At 43.7% G+C, this 18,825-nt stretch overlaps 1 protein-coding gene across 2 annotated transcripts in view; it reads right to left on the reverse strand.

Annotated features, from left to right (window-relative positions):
- SLC44A1 (solute carrier family 44 member 1) overlaps positions 1 to 18,825 on the reverse strand; it is a 118,800-nt gene that overhangs the window by 43,794 nt on the left and 56,181 nt on the right. For both annotated transcript variants that reach the window (XM_090038921.1, XM_090038920.1), the window contains exon 5: positions 1,254 to 1,347. In XM_090038921.1, the coding sequence (XP_089895047.1) occupies positions 1,254 to 1,347 (94 nt within the window). The remainder of the gene's footprint in view (positions 1 to 1,253; positions 1,348 to 18,825) is intronic.

Raw genomic sequence — 18,825 nt, forward strand, 5'->3', positions numbered from 1 at the left:
ACACATGGGAAGCCCAGTCTTGTAAAAGCATGGGAGTAGTCTTAACTCAAATCAGTGCAATTATCTGTAATCACATTTGCGAAACTGGGCCCTGAAAGAGCCCCACATTATGAAATAACTGGAAACTGGCTTTATTTGGAAATATTAAGCACTTCTTTGCTGGATGACAAATTTCCACAAAGCCAAGAGTCTCATTTGACACAATTCCTATGAAAATACGGGGCTGAACTAGATAATTTGGTGAGGTCCCTTCCACCATATATTTAATAAATATAATCAAATGGGATAGCTCTTAGCTGAAATTTTAGGCACTAATGCTAGGTACCTTGTTTAAAAAGCATAACATATTTTCTAACATATGGCACAAAATTTTCTCCCGCTAATCTAATCTAGCTAACCTTTTTAATGGCAACTTTGCTATTTACTTGCTGTTTCTGGTCTCTCTCCTCCTATTACACCTCCCTGGAAACTCTTTAGATCTTTTCCAAATCACAGATCTGCCCATGGAGACCAGTCTTCAGCAGCAGATATGGTTTCAACTTTAATTATACAGGAAAGGGAGGGTGAATTAGCTAAAGATTAGGCTTTGTCCCTGCTCTGTGTAGCCATAACTCTGGAACAACCTTTTTCCCCTCCTTCATTCTGCCTCTCATAAGCAACCTATGTATTATATTCTGGAGTATAATGTATGTGAGAAAATACAGCAGTAATGGGCAAACAGGATTATCTCAATTTTTTTTCTAGTTCTCTTCTCTCTCAGGTATTTAATCTAGAATTGAATACTCTGACACAATATATAGAATCAGGATGTGAAACAAACCAGTCTCATTGGCTGAATAAAATGTAAACTAAATCTTATAGATGGCAAAGCTGTCATTTTTTGCACATATCACTTCTCATTCTTAAAGAACTCAAAATACTTTATGAATTGGGGTCAAACAGAATCACTAAATTATAGCCAGGTCTTGGGTGAAGGGTAGCAAACAATCTGACACACGGCACAACGTCAATGCCAAAAAGCAAACAAAATTGTTAAGATTTCAACTTTAGTCACACTGCTAAGCAAGAGATTTTTTTTTTAAAAAAGTACTGATAGCGTCTTTTTGAAAGTGACCTTTGTACTAAAAGAAGTAACTTGTTAAAATAACAGGTGCAAGTGACACTATTCTTTCTGTCTTAACTTAAGCTGTTAAAATATAAAGAAAGAAAAAGAAATGAAATGCAAGCAATTAGTGTAAATTAGTTAAATTTACCTCTCTGGAACTGGGAGCTTAGGACACAACTCAGAGGCTTTGGGATCTGTAGTGTACTCAGATGGCTGTAGGTCATAGCTACATAAAGTTGATCCTGTTGATAGAAAAAAAAAATACTAGTTGGAATATCTAATATTTGTCTTCTCAGCCGATTGCATTACAAACAGACACTGGCTGTGATTCTCCTTCCATTACACTGGTTTTGGACCATGGTAACTCCGCTGACCTTACAGTGAATCTGTAGAGTTGAAATTGGGTAAGAAAATGTCAAATCAAGCCCATTGTATCTCATACTATAGCAGACTGGTACCTTGCATCTATGCTTGGGTCTTTGTCCTTCTACCTTCAATTTATCCAATAACAATTGCTTAAATTCACCATCTAGTTTACAATAAAGTGCTAGACTCTTTAAAGTTATTGCTCCTCCCCCTAGCCTTTCTTTGATCATTCTTCATGCATCAAAATACATGAGACTATATCCATGACGAAAAGAAAATACTCTTTGTTTTTTAAAAAGAAAAACCACATGCACCACAGAGGGAGAGAACTACTGAGGTCAAACACTTCACTGAAGACTGAAATAAGCAAGTTCCCTTGTGTGTTTATCCCATCACACTACAAATACCCAACTGCTCTCCACACCCTGGACAGTAAATGACAGGACCAAATCAACCAAGCTCAAATCATGCATAAGCTATTTTTAAACTGTTTATCCAATACCAACTGGGTGTAACAGCTCTGCAACAGACAGAGGCATCTCCTCCCATTAGCTTGTTTGCAGCTGTGAGAAGGAACAATATGATCAGAGTTTTCTGGGAATACAGCAACCGCTATACTAGATCCTGGCGGTGCGCTGCCTAACTCCGTATCTATCCCTTACGTGCAAAAATACCAGGGGAAGGTTCAGGAAACCCTTTAAAAGAATACCGTGCTCACCTAAAGTATTTTTCTACCCCCATCAACTAATAGCTGCTCTCAGCCCCACTGCAAGAGAGTTTCTCTTTTTTATTACTTACTCAATAAGGTTGCAGGCATTCTTACTATCCACATGAATGTTTAATTCTTTGAATCCTGCTAAATTCTTGGCCTCAATACCAACCTGTGGCGGAGAGATCTACAGCCTAATTATGCCTTTGCTTACTATGTATCTCCCTTTTATTAAACCCAACAAGTCTTAAGTTTCTTACTTAAAAAGATAGTCTAGTCCTGGTTGGTGTGGCACAACATATACTTGTTGCATTCAGAGTTTTTAAAGTTCTCATTTAGTGTTGGCATAGGGGCCAGACTGCTACTGCTGGAGACAAGAGTCCTCTATGTACAAAAAGACAAGACATGTGGTCCCAGCTCTGGGAACTGCATGCCATCGTCTGTCCTCTACCCCGCTTTTCTGCCCTGGGCACCAGCTCAGCTTGTTACACCACTGAAGAACATCCCTGAACCATTTAGGAATTGTCGCCATGCCTTTGGTCAGTTAATTAGTTACCCCAAGGAAGATGGACCAGCTCTGAAGAACTCTTCTCCCTGGAAACTCAAACACTAGCTGAATCCCAAAATGTGTGTCCAGAAAACTGTCACCAGACAGATTTTCTGTCTGGGATAGAAGCATTTTGCTCCAGTTCCTCCTCCACCGAGCAGCAGTGGTGGTATTACTATTCAGGCAGCTGAGGGAGTCAATTGACTTAATGGCTCTTGTTCTTCACTTCACAGGTGTTAAGGATCATCTCTCCTTTTTAATGGTCTTGATGTTTTGCTAATCAAGCTAACCTTTTTAATGGCAACTTTGCTATCTACTAGCCATTTCTGGTCTTTCTCCTTCTATTACACCTCCCTGGAAACTCTTTAGCTCTTTTCCAAACCACAGATTCTCACATAGGAACTACCCTACTTAAGATTCCTCAAGTTATTTTCATATGAATTCTGTGGCTTAAGCATTTCATGAAGAAAAATATCTTTGCAGTTAGCAGGTTACTAAAGAAAGTAAGTGAGCCGAGTCAGAAAATTAGGAATAGGGACTCCAAAATTCTATGCCCAGCTCTGTCATTTACAGAAATGACTGTGCCTTGGTTTGGTAGTGCTGACGTGATGTAGCCATGATGGTCCAGGACATATGTGAGGGGCAAAAATTTCTATGGGTGGTGTTCTCCATTGGACAACTGTATGGTTGGACAAGGTCAGGGAGTAAGGGCAGTTTTCAGTTTGGTGAGATGGGTGTCACAATATTCTCCAAAAAGCAACAGATACAGTAGTATCTGAGGGCTTTTGCCCAGAAAGGATACTCCAGCAGAAAAATAAACCATATCTTAGAAAGCCACCCAAATAGCCACAGCAACCTATTACAGGGGTGATCTGATGGCCACTGTTGCAGGGCTCTCAGGTGCTCTGCGACTGAGAGCAGAAATGGCTTGGGAGAGACCCCTAGTGGCGGAAAAGGGGAAGCACAGCTGCAAGTCACCAGGACTGCGCAGGTGCTGGTTGCCCTAGCAACCAGGGAAGCCTAGAGCCAGGAAGGGGTGGAGCTTAGCCCTTCTTAAGCCCAGGCAGAAGGCCAGGAGGGCAGTTCCCCTCCAGCAGCCGAGGGAGGAGGAACTCAGCCTGGGCGAGGGGAGAGCTTGGATGGTTGGAACACCCAGTCCCTGCTGGGGGTGGATGAGCTCTCTCTCTCTCTCTCTCTTTGGTAACGAGAGATTTCTATTTTTTTGGACCAGAATGGTCTAGCTTTTATGTTGTAGCCTGGAGGCTTTGCGTTTGTGTCTTGTTTGACTGGAGGACTGGGTGAGGCTGTAGGGGTGTGAGGTGGCCTCACGGGAGCTCCCCAATAATCTGGGGGTTCCTGGTGCCCAGTGGCCACAGCGAGTGGTGCCAGAGAGGGCACAGCTTTGCTTGGGGCGCGTTGGCCCAGCCCCAGGAGTGAGAGGGGGCAGCGAGGAGCCCCAGGAGTGAGAGGGGGCAGCGAGGAGCCCCGAAGGCAAACAAAGGGCCGGGACCTAATACCATGGCCCAAGATAGATCACACCAGCACCATCTGCGAGGCTTGGGCTGTGGTGCAGGGGAGGAAAAGGAGCCGCAGACGGCGCCCCGTTGTCGGGGCGCACAAAAATGGGCAGCTTCCCGCTAATTCCAATCATTCATCAATTATAAGCAAGATCAAGGCGTGGCAAGCGAGAGTAAGCGGGCGATCGGCTCATTGCAGGAGGGCGGAGCCGCACGTCCGGAGAGGCTCTGAAAGTGGCACTCCTGTTACAGCCACCTATAAGTTTATCGGTGGTGACCACCAGGATCTGGGGGAACATCTGTTCACCAGAGTACCCTGAGGTTGAACAGTTATAAACTACTGCAAGACTATTCCAGGCTGGACATAAGGAAGAATTTCTTTACTATCCGAGTCCCCAAGGTCTGGAACCACCTGCCATCAGAGGTGGCTCAAGCACCAACACTGAACACCTCCAAGAGTAAACTGGATGCTTATCTTGCTGGGATCCTATGACCCCAGCTGACTTCCTGCCCTTTGGGCGGGTGGCTGGACTTGAGGATCTCCTGAGGTCCCTTCCAGCCCTAATGCCTATGAAATCTATGAAATCTACAACACGAGAAGAAACCACCAACTAGCTACACACTCTAGGTTGTGACCTCCATCCCATAATTGAATCAATTAGAAGACTCATCAGTTGCAGCCTGTATGTGAAAAGGACCAGACCTTGAGAGGAATATTGTCATCACACCTCCACCTACCCCCTGGCCTTTAAACAGCCCCCTAACTTTGTACAGCTCCTCATCAGAAGTAACCCCCCCCGATCAATAGGTGCCTAATGAGACCTAGGCCTGCCTTAGCAAGAAATGCAAGACCTATCAACTCATTTCTATTGCCACAACAATCAACATTCCTCACAATAAAACATCAACATATGGGTCACATATATCTTAGAATGTAGTGTACCTCATTCAGTGCACCAAATGCCCTCATGGAAACTATGTGGGTGGAACCAGATAAAAACTACGTATACCAAATGACTGCTGAAACATGCTAAATTACAGAGACACTAGAACTCTAGTGTCTGCTCATCTCCCAGAGACCCAAGTAAGGGCACTGTGATACCAAAAGTTTGGTTAAGTCTATTTCAAAAAGCAGATGAATAGAAGGTCCAACAAAAGATGCCACCCAGCTCAGAAGATTTTCCAGCAACAATCTATGAAATATTTGTATGCAATAAGGCCAGTCCCTTGTTCTCATACCTTCACAGCCCAGTCGTGTCCCCCTCTGGCCACAGAGGTCCAGCAGAAGGGAGAGAGAATGGGGTTTCAGAACCGCAGACCAGGTGGTCCAAACCCTACGCACACCTACAGCTCACAAAGTTGGCTGAGGAGGAAGAGCAGAGCCAGTGGATCTACTGCTGAGCAATCCCACTTGCTGTTGCCCTTGCCAGGTAGGGACATATCAGAAGAAGCTATCAGCCAGAGGACAACCACTGAAATGGCAGAGGGGTTGGCTGGGACACAAAGGTGCTAAAGTGCGAGGGCAGGCAACAGGCAGTCACCACACTTCAGCACCCTGGTGCCTGAATCAGCCCCTATGACCATCTACAGGCATTTCAGTGCAGTAAAATACTGCGCTGTAGGATAGAACTGTTCCCAGCAGTACTATTCTACGGCGGAGTTAATGAATTTACAGTGCCTGAATACCGACACACACATAGACTATGACACTACTGTGGAGCTAATTAGCCAACTGCAGTAAAGTGCAAATGTAGATGCACCCAGTGGTTCACACAGCTTACTGGCTGCACAGTCTTGGCTTTCCTTTTTGTGTTCAGCTGCTAAACAACATTCTGAAAATGCAGTTCTATTTTAACTATACTTATGTTAATTTTCAATGTAAACAGTTATTGCAGTTGCCAGAAGGATATTATGAGGTCACGACCAAGTGAGGAGATAGCCTATGGCACAATCTGTCATTTTTATCGTGGCCCACACTCTATAAAAGATTGAGAACCCTCAGCCTAGAAGCCAAAAAAAAGTTTCTTTTAAATGCTTTTTATTTTGCTTAATATTTGATTGTTAAAGTACTGTGCAGTCTTTATTACTTGCATTCTTTAAGATGCAACTACATAAAGATGCTGAAAAAGTATCAGGGCAAAAGGGAGTACATTATGTTGAAAAGCAGCTCTCAAAGGAAAATGCGCAGTGTCTTGTGTAGTCTGAAGCAAACTACACCTAAAATGGTAACACAGCCACCTGTTTTCTATCAGGTCAACACATCAAAAATTCCAGACTAAATTGAAGGGAACTACAAGTAAAGAATGCTTTAGTGACTTAGGTTTTAAAACAACATTCACTGAGGTAATTATTCCTCCAAGTTCAAGCACTGTCTTTCCATTTTCAATGAGATGCAGATTATTATCTTGACAATGCTGCTATCATGGCCTTAGAAGTAGGAGATAGCATGCCACTGTCTACTGCCCCATAAGGAGAGCCACAATACTACTATATAACTACTTATGAGGTTGTACTAGAACACTAGTTATACCAGGATTCTGAGTTCTGCTCCTGTCAAAGTTATCTGGAAAAATAAATGACATCTATGTCTGGGTTCTCTGCAAGAATCGAACCCAGAACCTCCGAATATAAACGCATGGGCCTCTACTACTTGAACTAGGAACATCTCACATTTTACAATGCAGTACACCATGCAGCTATCCAACCTACCTCAGGTATTGGAAAGAGCACAGTGCTCTCTGCCTGGGATAAACTTGTTTAGAACCATTTCAGACAACCCTACATGGCACTACTTCATGCAGCACAGATAGAGGGTGAACCACAAGCATCGGTTTGGATGAAGTAGCAGATTCATGATAAGCAATATGTGCCCTTGTCTCTAGAAAACAAAGACCCACACTGTTAGTATGGGTTAAAAAAAATAAAAAAATAATTTGGCCCCTTTCTTCTGAAAGGCACAATGGCACAATGAATACCATATTTGAGTCTGGTGTTCTATCCCGTTCCTGACTGCCTGAAGTCACTGAGTACTCTCAAACCCCCTCTATATCTTACATTTTTGCCATATTAACAAGGTAATCACAGCATATATGGCAAGGTTGCTACATGGGCACCTAATTTAAGGCACTATAAAATGACAAACCAATCATAAAAATGTTATTCAAAATGGTCTGTATGGTGCTTCAAACCAAATGTGTGGCAGGTCTGGCACCAAGGCTAGCAATCAGCTGATTCTTGGCCCCAGAATAGGGACTGCACCAGGGTCTCAAACTGGCCCAGTGCAGTCCAGGTCTGGGGCTGATAATCAGCTAATGGCACATAGGGCATAGCAAGGAGCATGACTGTTGGGATCAGAGATCATATCCCATGGCACCTTCAATGAAAATGTTTCAAGAACCTTAGTTACCTTAGCTGTAAAATGAATAATTGTTGCTGCTATGACAAATACATGAGACCTTGGTTAATAATATTTATGCACATTTTATAACTCTTAACAGGAGTCAGCAGAAGAGTTAAAACTACAACAGATGTTATCTGGACTTGAAGCTTACTGGCTGTTTTATGGGCAAGCTTCTACTCAGACATGACAAACTTGGCAAATGCGTAAGTAACTCACAAGACAGATGATACTTGTCAGTCTGCACTATGCAAAAAGCATTTGAAGGAATCTGAAGGGATTAGCAGCTGGATAGGGATAGGGCCTGAATCTTTTGGGAAGGGCAGGATTGAAAGCTCAAGTTCCGGAAATGCCCTGAACTCATTTTATCATCCCAGCAACCATTTATAGCGGTCATCTTCCTCACCCCAATATTTGTTTCACATCAACCTGTGAAGTTTAGCCCACAGAACTTTTCTTTTAACATAATCAGTAGTAACAGTTAAGAAGAATAACAGTTATTTTGTAGGTGGCGGTGTGTTGATTCAAGCCTAAAAACAACCAGCAAGTCACTGCCCTCACAACCACATCTGGGCTACAGAGATGTGGGGTGGAAAATTTTTCAGTGCTTTATTTTTCCATGGGAAATTTTCCATTTCTAAGAAATTAATTGTTTCCTAACATTCATTAGTAACAATGAATGGATATCAATACAATATTAGGCAAGCTTGGCAGTTTCAAAGTTGTAATTAATGTTTTTCAGGTGATTATCCGTAGGAAGTGTGGGAGAGTACATATATGTTTTATTGGTTTGTAAACAGGATGGTAAATAGACTCACATAATCCAAAACAAAACTCAAGTTATGAAATCACCTAATTGGCTGTGCAAGTCAAATCAAAACCAAAACTAAAATTCTTATTTCATGTCAGACTGCAAGTGAAAGCAAAACCAAAACTAAAACCATGATAATTTTTTGTTTCACTCAGTTCAGCAAACACACAGAGCAGTGTGTCATTTTTTTTTTTTTGAGTTGGAGAAATTGGAAGTGTTTGCATAACATCTGTTAGGTTTTTAGTACTTTTGGTCTGAATTAGTTATAATAATGCCTAATCAGAAAAAAAAAAAACTAGTGTGTGGCATCATTATAGTGAAGTTCAAGCCACTGAAGGAAGGAAGTTGACAGATGTAAATATTGCAGGCAGAAGTATGCTAACAATGCAGCAAGGAAGAAACATTTAATAACGGGTAGAAACTGTCCTGAAAGAGTACAAGCCATATAGAAAAAGCTAATATAACGAAGTTGTGGAACAACAGCCTGAGAAAAGTCTACTTCAGGAATCCTACACAAGTAAACAAATTAATATGTTAAACAACACAGAGTATAGACTAGCATCTTTATTGTTTTAAAACACTGTAAGTTTAAAAGTTGTTCATGCAACTCTGGGCTATTATTTATTTATTTATTTAAAATATTTGTATCCTGCTTTTCTGCTTGCACTAAGCACCCAAAGTGGCCTAGGCTTAACAATATTTTGTTTAAAAATTACGTAATGGATGAATAGTTAACTATTTCAATGCAACAGAGTGAATTTAGTCATCTGGCTGATGGCAGAGGCCAGACTATACTGTCCTTTGGTTCTGCAGTCCCAGGGCAACTGAGCAGCAAGCTGAGCAACATAACGTTCTTGCTGGTAGGGAGGGGGGAAGCAAACTCTCTGCCGCTGCTTCTTCTGATGGATGAGGCCAGCTAGAATAGGCTAAAATAAAAATATTTTCCCCCTTTTGTTGCAGGAACATGATAGCTCAAGTGAAATAGCAGATTTGCAAAAAATGGAAAATGAAAATGTTGAGCTACCAGATCTGGGGTAAGAAGCAGCAGGACCCTCACTTTCAAGATCACTGGCACCAGATATGCAATCCATCAGGAGTAGCCATTCAAGACAGTCAAGCTTTTTTATTAAGCTTTGTGGAAAAAATGTCAAAAGAAGATCAAGAAAAAATAGGTGAGACATTAGCTCAAGCTAAATTTGCAAGTGGTATACCTTTTCCCATAACTGAAAATCAATACTGGAAGGAACTAATTTGCCCATCATATAGGTTACCATCATGTTATTTGGTTCTCACATTCTCTCTTAGATAGAGACTATGACAGAGTTCAAACAATGATTACTCAAAGGACTGGTCAAGCAGAATCACCGACTCTGATGTCAGATGGATGGACTGATATACAAGGAAATCCTTTGCTGAACATTGCTACACCTGAACCAATATTCCTGAAAGCAATTGTTACCAAATCTTCTCATACTGGTGAATACAGCCAAATTAATGAGTGAAGAGACTGAAAGTGCAGGTCCCTCTAGGGTACAAGCCCTCACCAATGATAATGCGAGTAACATGAAAGCTGCATGGCAAATATTAAAGGTAAAGTATCTTCATTAATAGTATTTAGCCGTCTTGCTCATGGGCTGAATCATGGCAAAGGACACAGTAAGTGTGAAAACAATGAAGACAATATTGGCAAACTGCAAAGCAATTGTGAAGGTATTCGACAACCATCATGTTCCTAATCAGGCTTTGAAGAAATTACAGAAAGAGAAGCAGGGGAAGGGAAGTGCACTTCTGTTGCCAGGAGAAACTAGATGAGGCTCAGCTACAAAGTTTTTACATAGCTTGCTGCGCACAAAGAACTGTTTCCAGTGTGCTTCAATAGATGACACAGTATCCCACGTTATTCCCGTGAACATTCGGAAGCAGATTCTCAACAATGATGTATTCTGTGTTCGAGTTCAAGGAGGATTCGATTAGCTACTACCCATTTCAGCGGCTATCAAGAAATTTGAAGGAGATGCACCAAGCCTTTCAAATGTTCCAGAAATATTCAGACCACTGATTGAAAATCTAATCGTACTGTTGCCTTCTTCACCTCTATCCAAAAAAGAAATAGTAAAACAAATGTTTACTAAGAGATCTGAGTTTTGCTCATGCAGTTCATCTCACAGCAAACCTTTTGGATCCTCAACACTGAGGACAACGTTTATCAAAAGAGTAATTACCTACTGCTCTTGATAAAATTATTGAAGAAGCTAAGAATGTACCCAGCACTGATGAAATAGCTACGATGACAGACATTGCTGAGTACCGCACAAAAGAAAAACTTTGGAGCAAAGACATCATTTGGTGGGCAGCAGATAATATATGCCTCCTCTCACATGGTGGAAAGGATACTGTAACATGGGACTGTTGTCCAGGATTGGTCTAAGGATCCTGGGCTTTCCACCAACAGCAGCTTCTTGTGAACGGAACTACAAGGCTTTCAGTTCTACCAAGACAAAAAAGAGGAATAGACTAACAAAGGAACACACCATTAAGCTTATTTCTATTTCTCAAAATCTCTTGCTTCTGGAGAATCAGTCAGAAGCACAATTAGTGAAGAAGATGCAGTGTGATAAGTTGTCCTTGCCCATAGACTCATTGGTAAAACCATCCTTTTGCAAAAAGAGAATGTGGGTCAAGTAGTTGTGAATCAGATTTGCCTCAGTTGGATTCTGAAATGAACCAATAAGTAGTGCAAGTGATTCTACAGATAGTGATAGTGACACTGGAGGTGCTGCAATGACTTCAGTGGAAGAGTTAAACTCTGCTAAAGTAGATGAGTGGACAACCATGGCATGTCATGCACAGTTCTTTGGGAGTGCTGAAATTAGTGTCAACTAGGGCTGCGCAAAATTTCGCCAGCTGTTTCACTTAGACTCATTCTGAGCTTGAAACAATGAAATTGAAACAAAATGAAGAGCTTTGAAACAGCCTCAAAATGAAATGAGAGCAGTTGAAACTTTTTGAAAGTTTTGAAATGTTTTGGGTTTTGAAGCTCAAGCTGGGCTTTCCTGCAGGAAAACAGAAAGTAAGGAGAAGGAGGTGCGGAGTGGGAAAGCACTGCTCTCATATTGACTGTAGAGCTGGCCAGTGACTGTGATCCTTCCCTGAGGTCCCTTCCAATCCCAGTGCTCTGGGGGAGGGATGCAAAAACATCATAAAAGGCAGCATTGTTTGAACTGGCCTGTTTTCTGCCTTGGGGTCTGACTGTTACTGAGCTATCTTCCAGAAGCTCAAGAGCATTAGACAACAAAGGCTACTACTACCATTGACTTGATTTCCTAGCCTAGCAAGTGGAATTCCGCAATACCTTTTTGCTTTCTTTTTAGACCCTTTTATTTTATTATTATATTGATTTATTGTTTTCAATTTCATAATTATATTGGATATTACACTACAGAATTTATATAGGAAGGCAGATACATTTATATATTTTTATACATTTATATCTTGCAGCATATAATATAGAATTTATATAGGAAAGCACATATACATTTATATATCTTTATAAAGACAAGACACTATGAAACACACCATGCAGCGTGGTGGAAAGGCAGCTGGCAAGCCTTCAGGGAGGGGCAAAAGGAGGAGCAGAGGGAGAGGTGTAAATTCCCCCCTCCCCCCAACTGAGATGCAGCCTCTTTCCTACAACTAGCAGGGATGAGGTTTCCAATTCTACAGGTGGCAAGGAGAGGGGAGCAGTGCCAGTGCCACTGCCTGTGCCTGAGTCTGCATCCCCTCAAGAGCACCAGCCATAACCCCCCGCCCCACCATGACAACAAGTAGCAGCACCAGCACAACGGTCTCCTCCACCTCCATTTCACTTCTCATGCTGAGACTTGCAGCGCCAGAGCTGGGAGCTGGAGCTGGATCTGGATCCGAGTGCCATAGCAAGGGAAATTCTCAGGAAGGAGGGGGAATCTGAGTTTGTGCACCACACTTCTCAAGTTTCTCCTAGAGCCAGGTCTCCTTCCCCAGAAGGCACTTCAGAGGAAGCTAAGGTCGAGGCTGCAGAGGCAAGCAGCTCAGCTGAGTCTACTCCTGTTGCTGTACCTCTGCCTGCTGAGGAGGAAAGCACAGCATCCACATGTGCACCTGCACCCCAGAAGCAGGCGGGTAGTGTGGTCTGGGATCATTTTGAACTGGCAGATGATCCCACATACACTACCTGCCTGCACTGCTGAGCCAAAACCAGCCAGGGCAAGGGAACAAAGCACGAATACCACAGGGATGCAGATGCATCTCCAAAGGCATCTCTCCCTTCCTCTTGCTCCTCCTCAGCCTGGCACCAGCGAGAGTGTTCCCAAAGGGAAATATCCCTCTCTCCAAAGCCCCCATCCCCCCAAAGCAGAGGCAGGCTACCCTGGAACAGTGGGATAGAAGCGGGGAGGGGAGCGTTGCAAGGGTGAGCAAGATCACCTAGAGCACTGAGGAGATGCTTGCTGTTGATGGCTAGCCTTTCTCCTTAGTTGAGCGGTCAGGGTTCAGGTGGCTCATGGCCCCATCCTATGAAGTGCCCAGATACACCACCTTGAGCAAGACAGTGGTGCCCCCCCATGAAGCATGCAGGGAGGACTTGCACAGCTCTTCCCTCAAGGCAGGTCCACAAGTAGACTTACACTTCACCTTGGACATCTAGAGCAGCTGGGGTGGAGATCACACCTACCTCTCCCTCACAGGGTACTGGTGTGACCAGTCAGGCTGTCGGTGGGCTCTCCTTCAAGCTGAGGTGATGGAGGAGTCTCACGTGGCAACAGAGATCATGGGGGCCATGAACCATTTGGTGCAGGGTGGGTTGTTGGGCAGGGCAAGCTCACCCACGGGTTCACAGTCTCCAACTATGGGGCCAATATGATCAAGGTGGTCCATAATGTCACCTTTGTTGGCTTCCGTTGTGTGGCACACAAGTTCTACCTCTTAATCAGGGTGAGGGAGGGGGACAGGGTGATGGAGGGGAACAAGGCTGCCGGTGACAGTGCCAGCACCACCAGCAAGCGCATTTCAAAATGCAGGAAGGTGACAGACCACTTCCACTGGAGCATCAAGCAGGGCAAGATGCTATGGGACAAACAAGCAGAGCTGAACATCCCACAGCGCAAAATCATGCAGGATGTGGAGACTCTGTGGAACTCCACATACCTGATGTTGGAAAGGCTGGTTAAGCAACAGAAGGTCATCCATGAGATGGCCTTGCTTGGGGAGATTGGGATCAGAGGCTGCCTTAACAGAGCTCAGTGGATGAAGGTGCTGGTGAAGAGAGTCAGGGAGGCAGAGCAGCGGAGGCGGGGGGATGTGGAAGAGGGGGATCCACTGTTCTATGCTAGCACGCCATCCACCAGCCAGTCTCCCTCTCTACCACAGGCACTGCCAATGTGGGCCAAGGGCATGACTTCCACGGTGGGGTCCAGAGGCACCAGACCCTACCATCAGGCAGGTAGCACTCAGGCCTTGGTGGCTGCCAATCTTGCCAAGAATGTTGAGCCACTGCTGTGCGACCCCTTGGCCTACTGGGAAAGCCAAAGCCATATGTGGTTGGATCTGGCCACAGTTGCCCAGGAACACCTGCCCTGTCCACCGACCAGTATTCCAAGCAAGAGGGTGTTCAGCATCACTGGGGATGTAGTGACACCCCAACATACCTTCTTGGATACTGGTTTGGTGGAGCAGCTGCTGTTCCTCAAGGCGAACCTCCCACTGCTGGGGTTGCCCAAACTCTAGGTGCAGACAGAGTGAATGCCACCCTCCTCACTCCGTCCACACCAATTTCCCTTTTCCATTTTTTAAAAACCATTTAATGCCCTGCTCTCAGAGCTGGAAGGGGCACTCACCGCATCACCAGCCAGCAGGGGAGGAATATGTCCCTGCTGAGCTTCTGTGCCAGGACAAACTTGGAGGTATGGGCTGGAGCTATGGGGAAGGAGGAGGCCCCAGGTCCTGGGCATGACCACTAAAACTCCACTCTGCCAGGGTAGGGATGCTTAGTGGGACTGCTGGCTGTGTGGCAGCACCAGGAAATGCCAGGACTGAGGCTCCCCCTAGCGAAAGGCAGGTAGGAAGCACCATAACCTCCTGCCACCAAATGCATACACAGAGTCCTGGCTGTGGAAATCCCAGACCCGTCATGTCTTGGACAGGACTTAGGCTTGCTGGTTGCAGTGAAGTTGTGAGGCTCCAGGTAAGCTTAGCTTAGCTGCCCGGATGCCAGCTTTTGGGTTGAAAAACCCTTCATCAGGCTAAGGAAGCACCTGCAGTTGATGTGTGTGCTCTTTCTGAATGGAAGGAATAGTAAAGAAGCCAGAGGCTGGCATGCAATGCAGGTAAGAAAGTTGGTCAGCAAAAATGGAAATGGAAGCATCAGGGGGTGGGGACAGGCTGGGGTAGGGAAGAAAGGGGGATGTAGCAGCACAGATAGAAGTGGAGAGGTACCTGGGAAGTCAGATGTCTAGCAGGTTGTAGTATCAGAATTCCACTGTTTAATCTATATTGAGTCCATGAGTTTCTGTACCTAAGAGATTGATAAAGTGCTGTTCACAAGCTCATCTGTGAAAAGTGGTTTGTAAATTCCCCTTGAGGATCAGACCTGAGAGATGGGAGACAGGTGGTATTCTGTTGTTGTCTTTGATAGATTTTTGGTGTGCACTCATTTTGGTATGCAGTTGTTGCTTAGTGTCTCCACATACTTTCCATCACAGCATTTGGTGCCCTGATGAAGATATGTACTGTGTTGTGAAAATAGCTCCATAGTGGAGATATTGTTGGTAGGTTTTGTGCGTCTCGTCATGGCATGGCCAGGATCCATTCAGTGTGTTTTGGGCTGTAGGAAGTTGGCTTCTGGTGATGAGGTTAGTGAAGTTCAGTGCTTGTTTGAATTTACAAACCACTTTTCACAGACAAGCCTCTGAACTGCACTTCACCAAACCCCTAGGTAGTAGGTACAAAAACTCATAGACTCAATATAGACACTGGAATTCTGACATGCTACAACCTGCATCCGACTCCCCAGGTACCTTCTCCAGCATGAAAACAGATGTACTATGGTTAATCAGCAGCAAACACTAATAACCACTGCCCATATAAAGCAAGAGAAAGTATTAATTTGGGGAACAAGTGCAAGACTGATTTTCAGAGGCTTATTTTCATGGCAAAGAGACCAGAACTTAAACTATCATCTTCCCATTGGAAGAAATGACAACTGGTGGCATTTGAGGTACTTGGCAAGGTGGCATAAGACAGACCTCACCACCAACCATCCTGTACCAGTTCAGTTCATTTCCCCATTTCCATTCCATACCATTTTCCAAGGGTTCTATTTGGCACATCTCAAAAACAATGAATACAGTTTAAAGGAAGAAAGAGGAAACTAGGAAATGGAACTCATAGCCTGTAAACAGATTTTGCATTTGTCATGGGGGGAAAAAAACATTTGTCCCAGGTACCTACAGACATACAAGTCCACTGTCCCACTTCAAGTCCCTCTGAAGCATGTGGGACAGGACATGCTACCATTTCGTCCCGGAACATGTTTGTGTGTATCTATACAGTTACTGCAGATCATTCCTGGGACAAACCATCAAGGATGTGTTTTTGCTGGCTGCCAACTGGGAGAAGAGCAGCAATCCAGTTTGGAAGGGCAACACATGTAAATGACTAATGTGCCTGTTTTGAACGAGGTCAAACCCCAGGCAATTGGGCCTACATCAAATGAGATGTCTATTTACAGCCATGAAGTCTCCTGAATACTTGACTATTGCAGAGGAACACACACTAGCTCCTGTAAATTGGAGGACAAAGGCAGAAGAAATCAAAGCCATCTTTCTTACATAAATCTAGGATTCAAACTAAAAGTAATATTCTCCAGGGTCTGCAAGAGTATTCCAAGAAAAATCAAGGAAAAAACAGACACTATTTACATCTTTAAAGGTCACCAGATATAGACAAACCAATAAGACTGCAATGGAGGAATATCCGAGATGGCCAATCATGGTTACCACAGCAACTAACTGGATTCAAAAAATGAGATTAAGGAACATTTTTGTATCCTACAGAGAGTCAGAAGGTCTGAAGATGTATTTTTAAATTGCAATTCTAAAAAAGGATGCCCGAGTTCTTGCCTTTCTTTTTTACTCTCTGTGTAATATCAACAGCAAAAAATTTGAAAACAATTACTGATTGCAATTCCTCCCCCGCCCCCATCACTTCCCTCCATCCCAGATTTCTCATGGGGCTTAAAAATGAAGGTGGCTTTTTGATTTACTTCATTTGCAATTCAGAGTCAATGATGCAAACACAACACTAGGAAAAAGGTTCACTGGTCGTATCCCACTCCTAGGAGCAGAACACAATCGTATTGTTCTGCGCTTCCATTTTCAATATAAATGTACAAGACAGTACTGACTCATGCAGAGAGTTCTAGCTGATTATGGAAGAAGGCACACCAAGGACCCCTTTTTACTGAATTATTCAATCACATATGTTTAAAACCAAACATGAGTTATACCCATTATACCATTCAAAATCATACATACATTAAAATAATGGGTCTAGGTAACAATACATCTAGTGGCTAAGGTCATTTTATCATTAACAATGTTCCTTTAACTTAGAAAAATAATACTGGTGCTTCAAGAAAATAACAGTCAAAGAATTAGTTTTAAGGAGCATAACCCAAGATTTTCAAACTACTCATATTTCCATAAAAATTTTGGAAGGCAGATGTACACATTTCCTCACAACCTCCAGTGCTACCTGAGTTTTAAGTGGGTAACAGTGACATGATTCAAAGAATTATTTCAGTTATGACACATGAAGGACACAGACAGAAGTGACAATATTCACCTGATCTGGCCATAAAAAGCAGCCTATAGCTGTGACCAAACACAAATGTAGTTGCAGACTGCTTCAAAAATGGCCAATAATTGCATGAGGGTTCAGATGAAGACATTTCAGACCAGGGCGTTTTCTGTAACTTGCATCTGTGCTGCCTCCCAGCCAGTCACTGTTTCCAGAATGGGAGTAGGGAGAGAAAGGGAGTGGAGGGAGTTTGGTCTGGGGTTTTTTCAGCCCCCACTGGAAGGTGGGACTAGTACAGTGGTTCCCAAATGAGGGTCGTGGAGGTAATGCCAGCAGCACTGCCACAAAAAGACAAGCCGTGCCACGTGTTGGGAGGTCCCTAGCCCCCAGGCCTCCACACGCTGCTCCCAGAAGCAGGTTGCGGCAAGAAAAGGTTGGGAACCACTGGACTAGTATATTGGAGCCCCCTGAGGTGGAGGAAGCTCCAAGTCACCCACTCCACCCTCTAGTGCTGGCCAGCAAACCCCTAGAATGAGCTCCCTCTGCTTCCTCCCCTCCTTCCCATTCTGAAACAGGGACAGGTCGAGAGGGAAAAGAGGCCATTGCTAGGGGAAACCAGCTGCAGGCTCACAGGTAGCAGCTAGATTCCCCTGCCCCCTGGAACCAACAGTGAACTTCTGTTTGGTCCAGGGGATCATTGCAACTCAGAATGCTTCCTGAAAAGCATTACCAGTTACCGCAGGGAGCTGCACATCTGTCTGAGCTCTTAGATAAAGAGGCCATTACACAGATCAGAGACAAGCAAAGCAATTATTTTTCTTAACCTATAGCTACTTCCCATTTTGTCACATTGCTATCCACTCTTCACATTCACCTTCAGCTAAAGGAGTTCTCTACAAAGTCAACAGATTAGGGCTAGGAACCCAACCCTTGTGAGAAAGCCAATTCCAGGACACGCACACATTTGGAATCATTTTAGAAGGGCAGCAGCTGGATGAAGCAATGTTAAAATTGGAACAGCTTTGCTAAATATGAATCGTTCTCATCTCATTCACACATAACAATTAAAATATAACAGCTGCTGCCCTTTTGAAACAATTCCCAAATGCAACTATGTGTATACCTTCCATGTCAATTCTCATTTTGGTTCAAAATCTATAGTCTATATTGTTGCGTGGTAGCAGTTGGCTTATGCTAGCCTCCTTCACCTACAAGGGGACTACAGCTCACATCAATATATAGATCAACACAATTTCTTCTAATTTCATTCAGGTCAGCTTCAGTCAAGGACTTCACTTTTGTCATTTACTACAGTAACTGCCCCTGGCTTGGACTCCATCTGGACCTTTGCTTGACTGGCCTGGCTACAAAGCTCTGCAAACCAAGATCCAGGATAAGATACTTAAAAATAGAAACCTAATTTTAGGCTTCTAAATCCACTTTTAGTAATCTAAACAAGTAGCCTAGTTTGCTGAGCACACCCAGCAGTTCCCATTGAGGACAATGGCAACTGACATGTTCAGCATTTTTTTTAAATTAGT

This window comes from Crocodylus siamensis, chromosome 3 (genome assembly GCF_052110815.1).
Source record: "Crocodylus siamensis isolate JL-2025a chromosome 3, ASM5211081v1, whole genome shotgun sequence".
NCBI classification, from domain to species: Eukaryota; Metazoa; Chordata; order Crocodylia; family Crocodylidae; genus Crocodylus; species Crocodylus siamensis.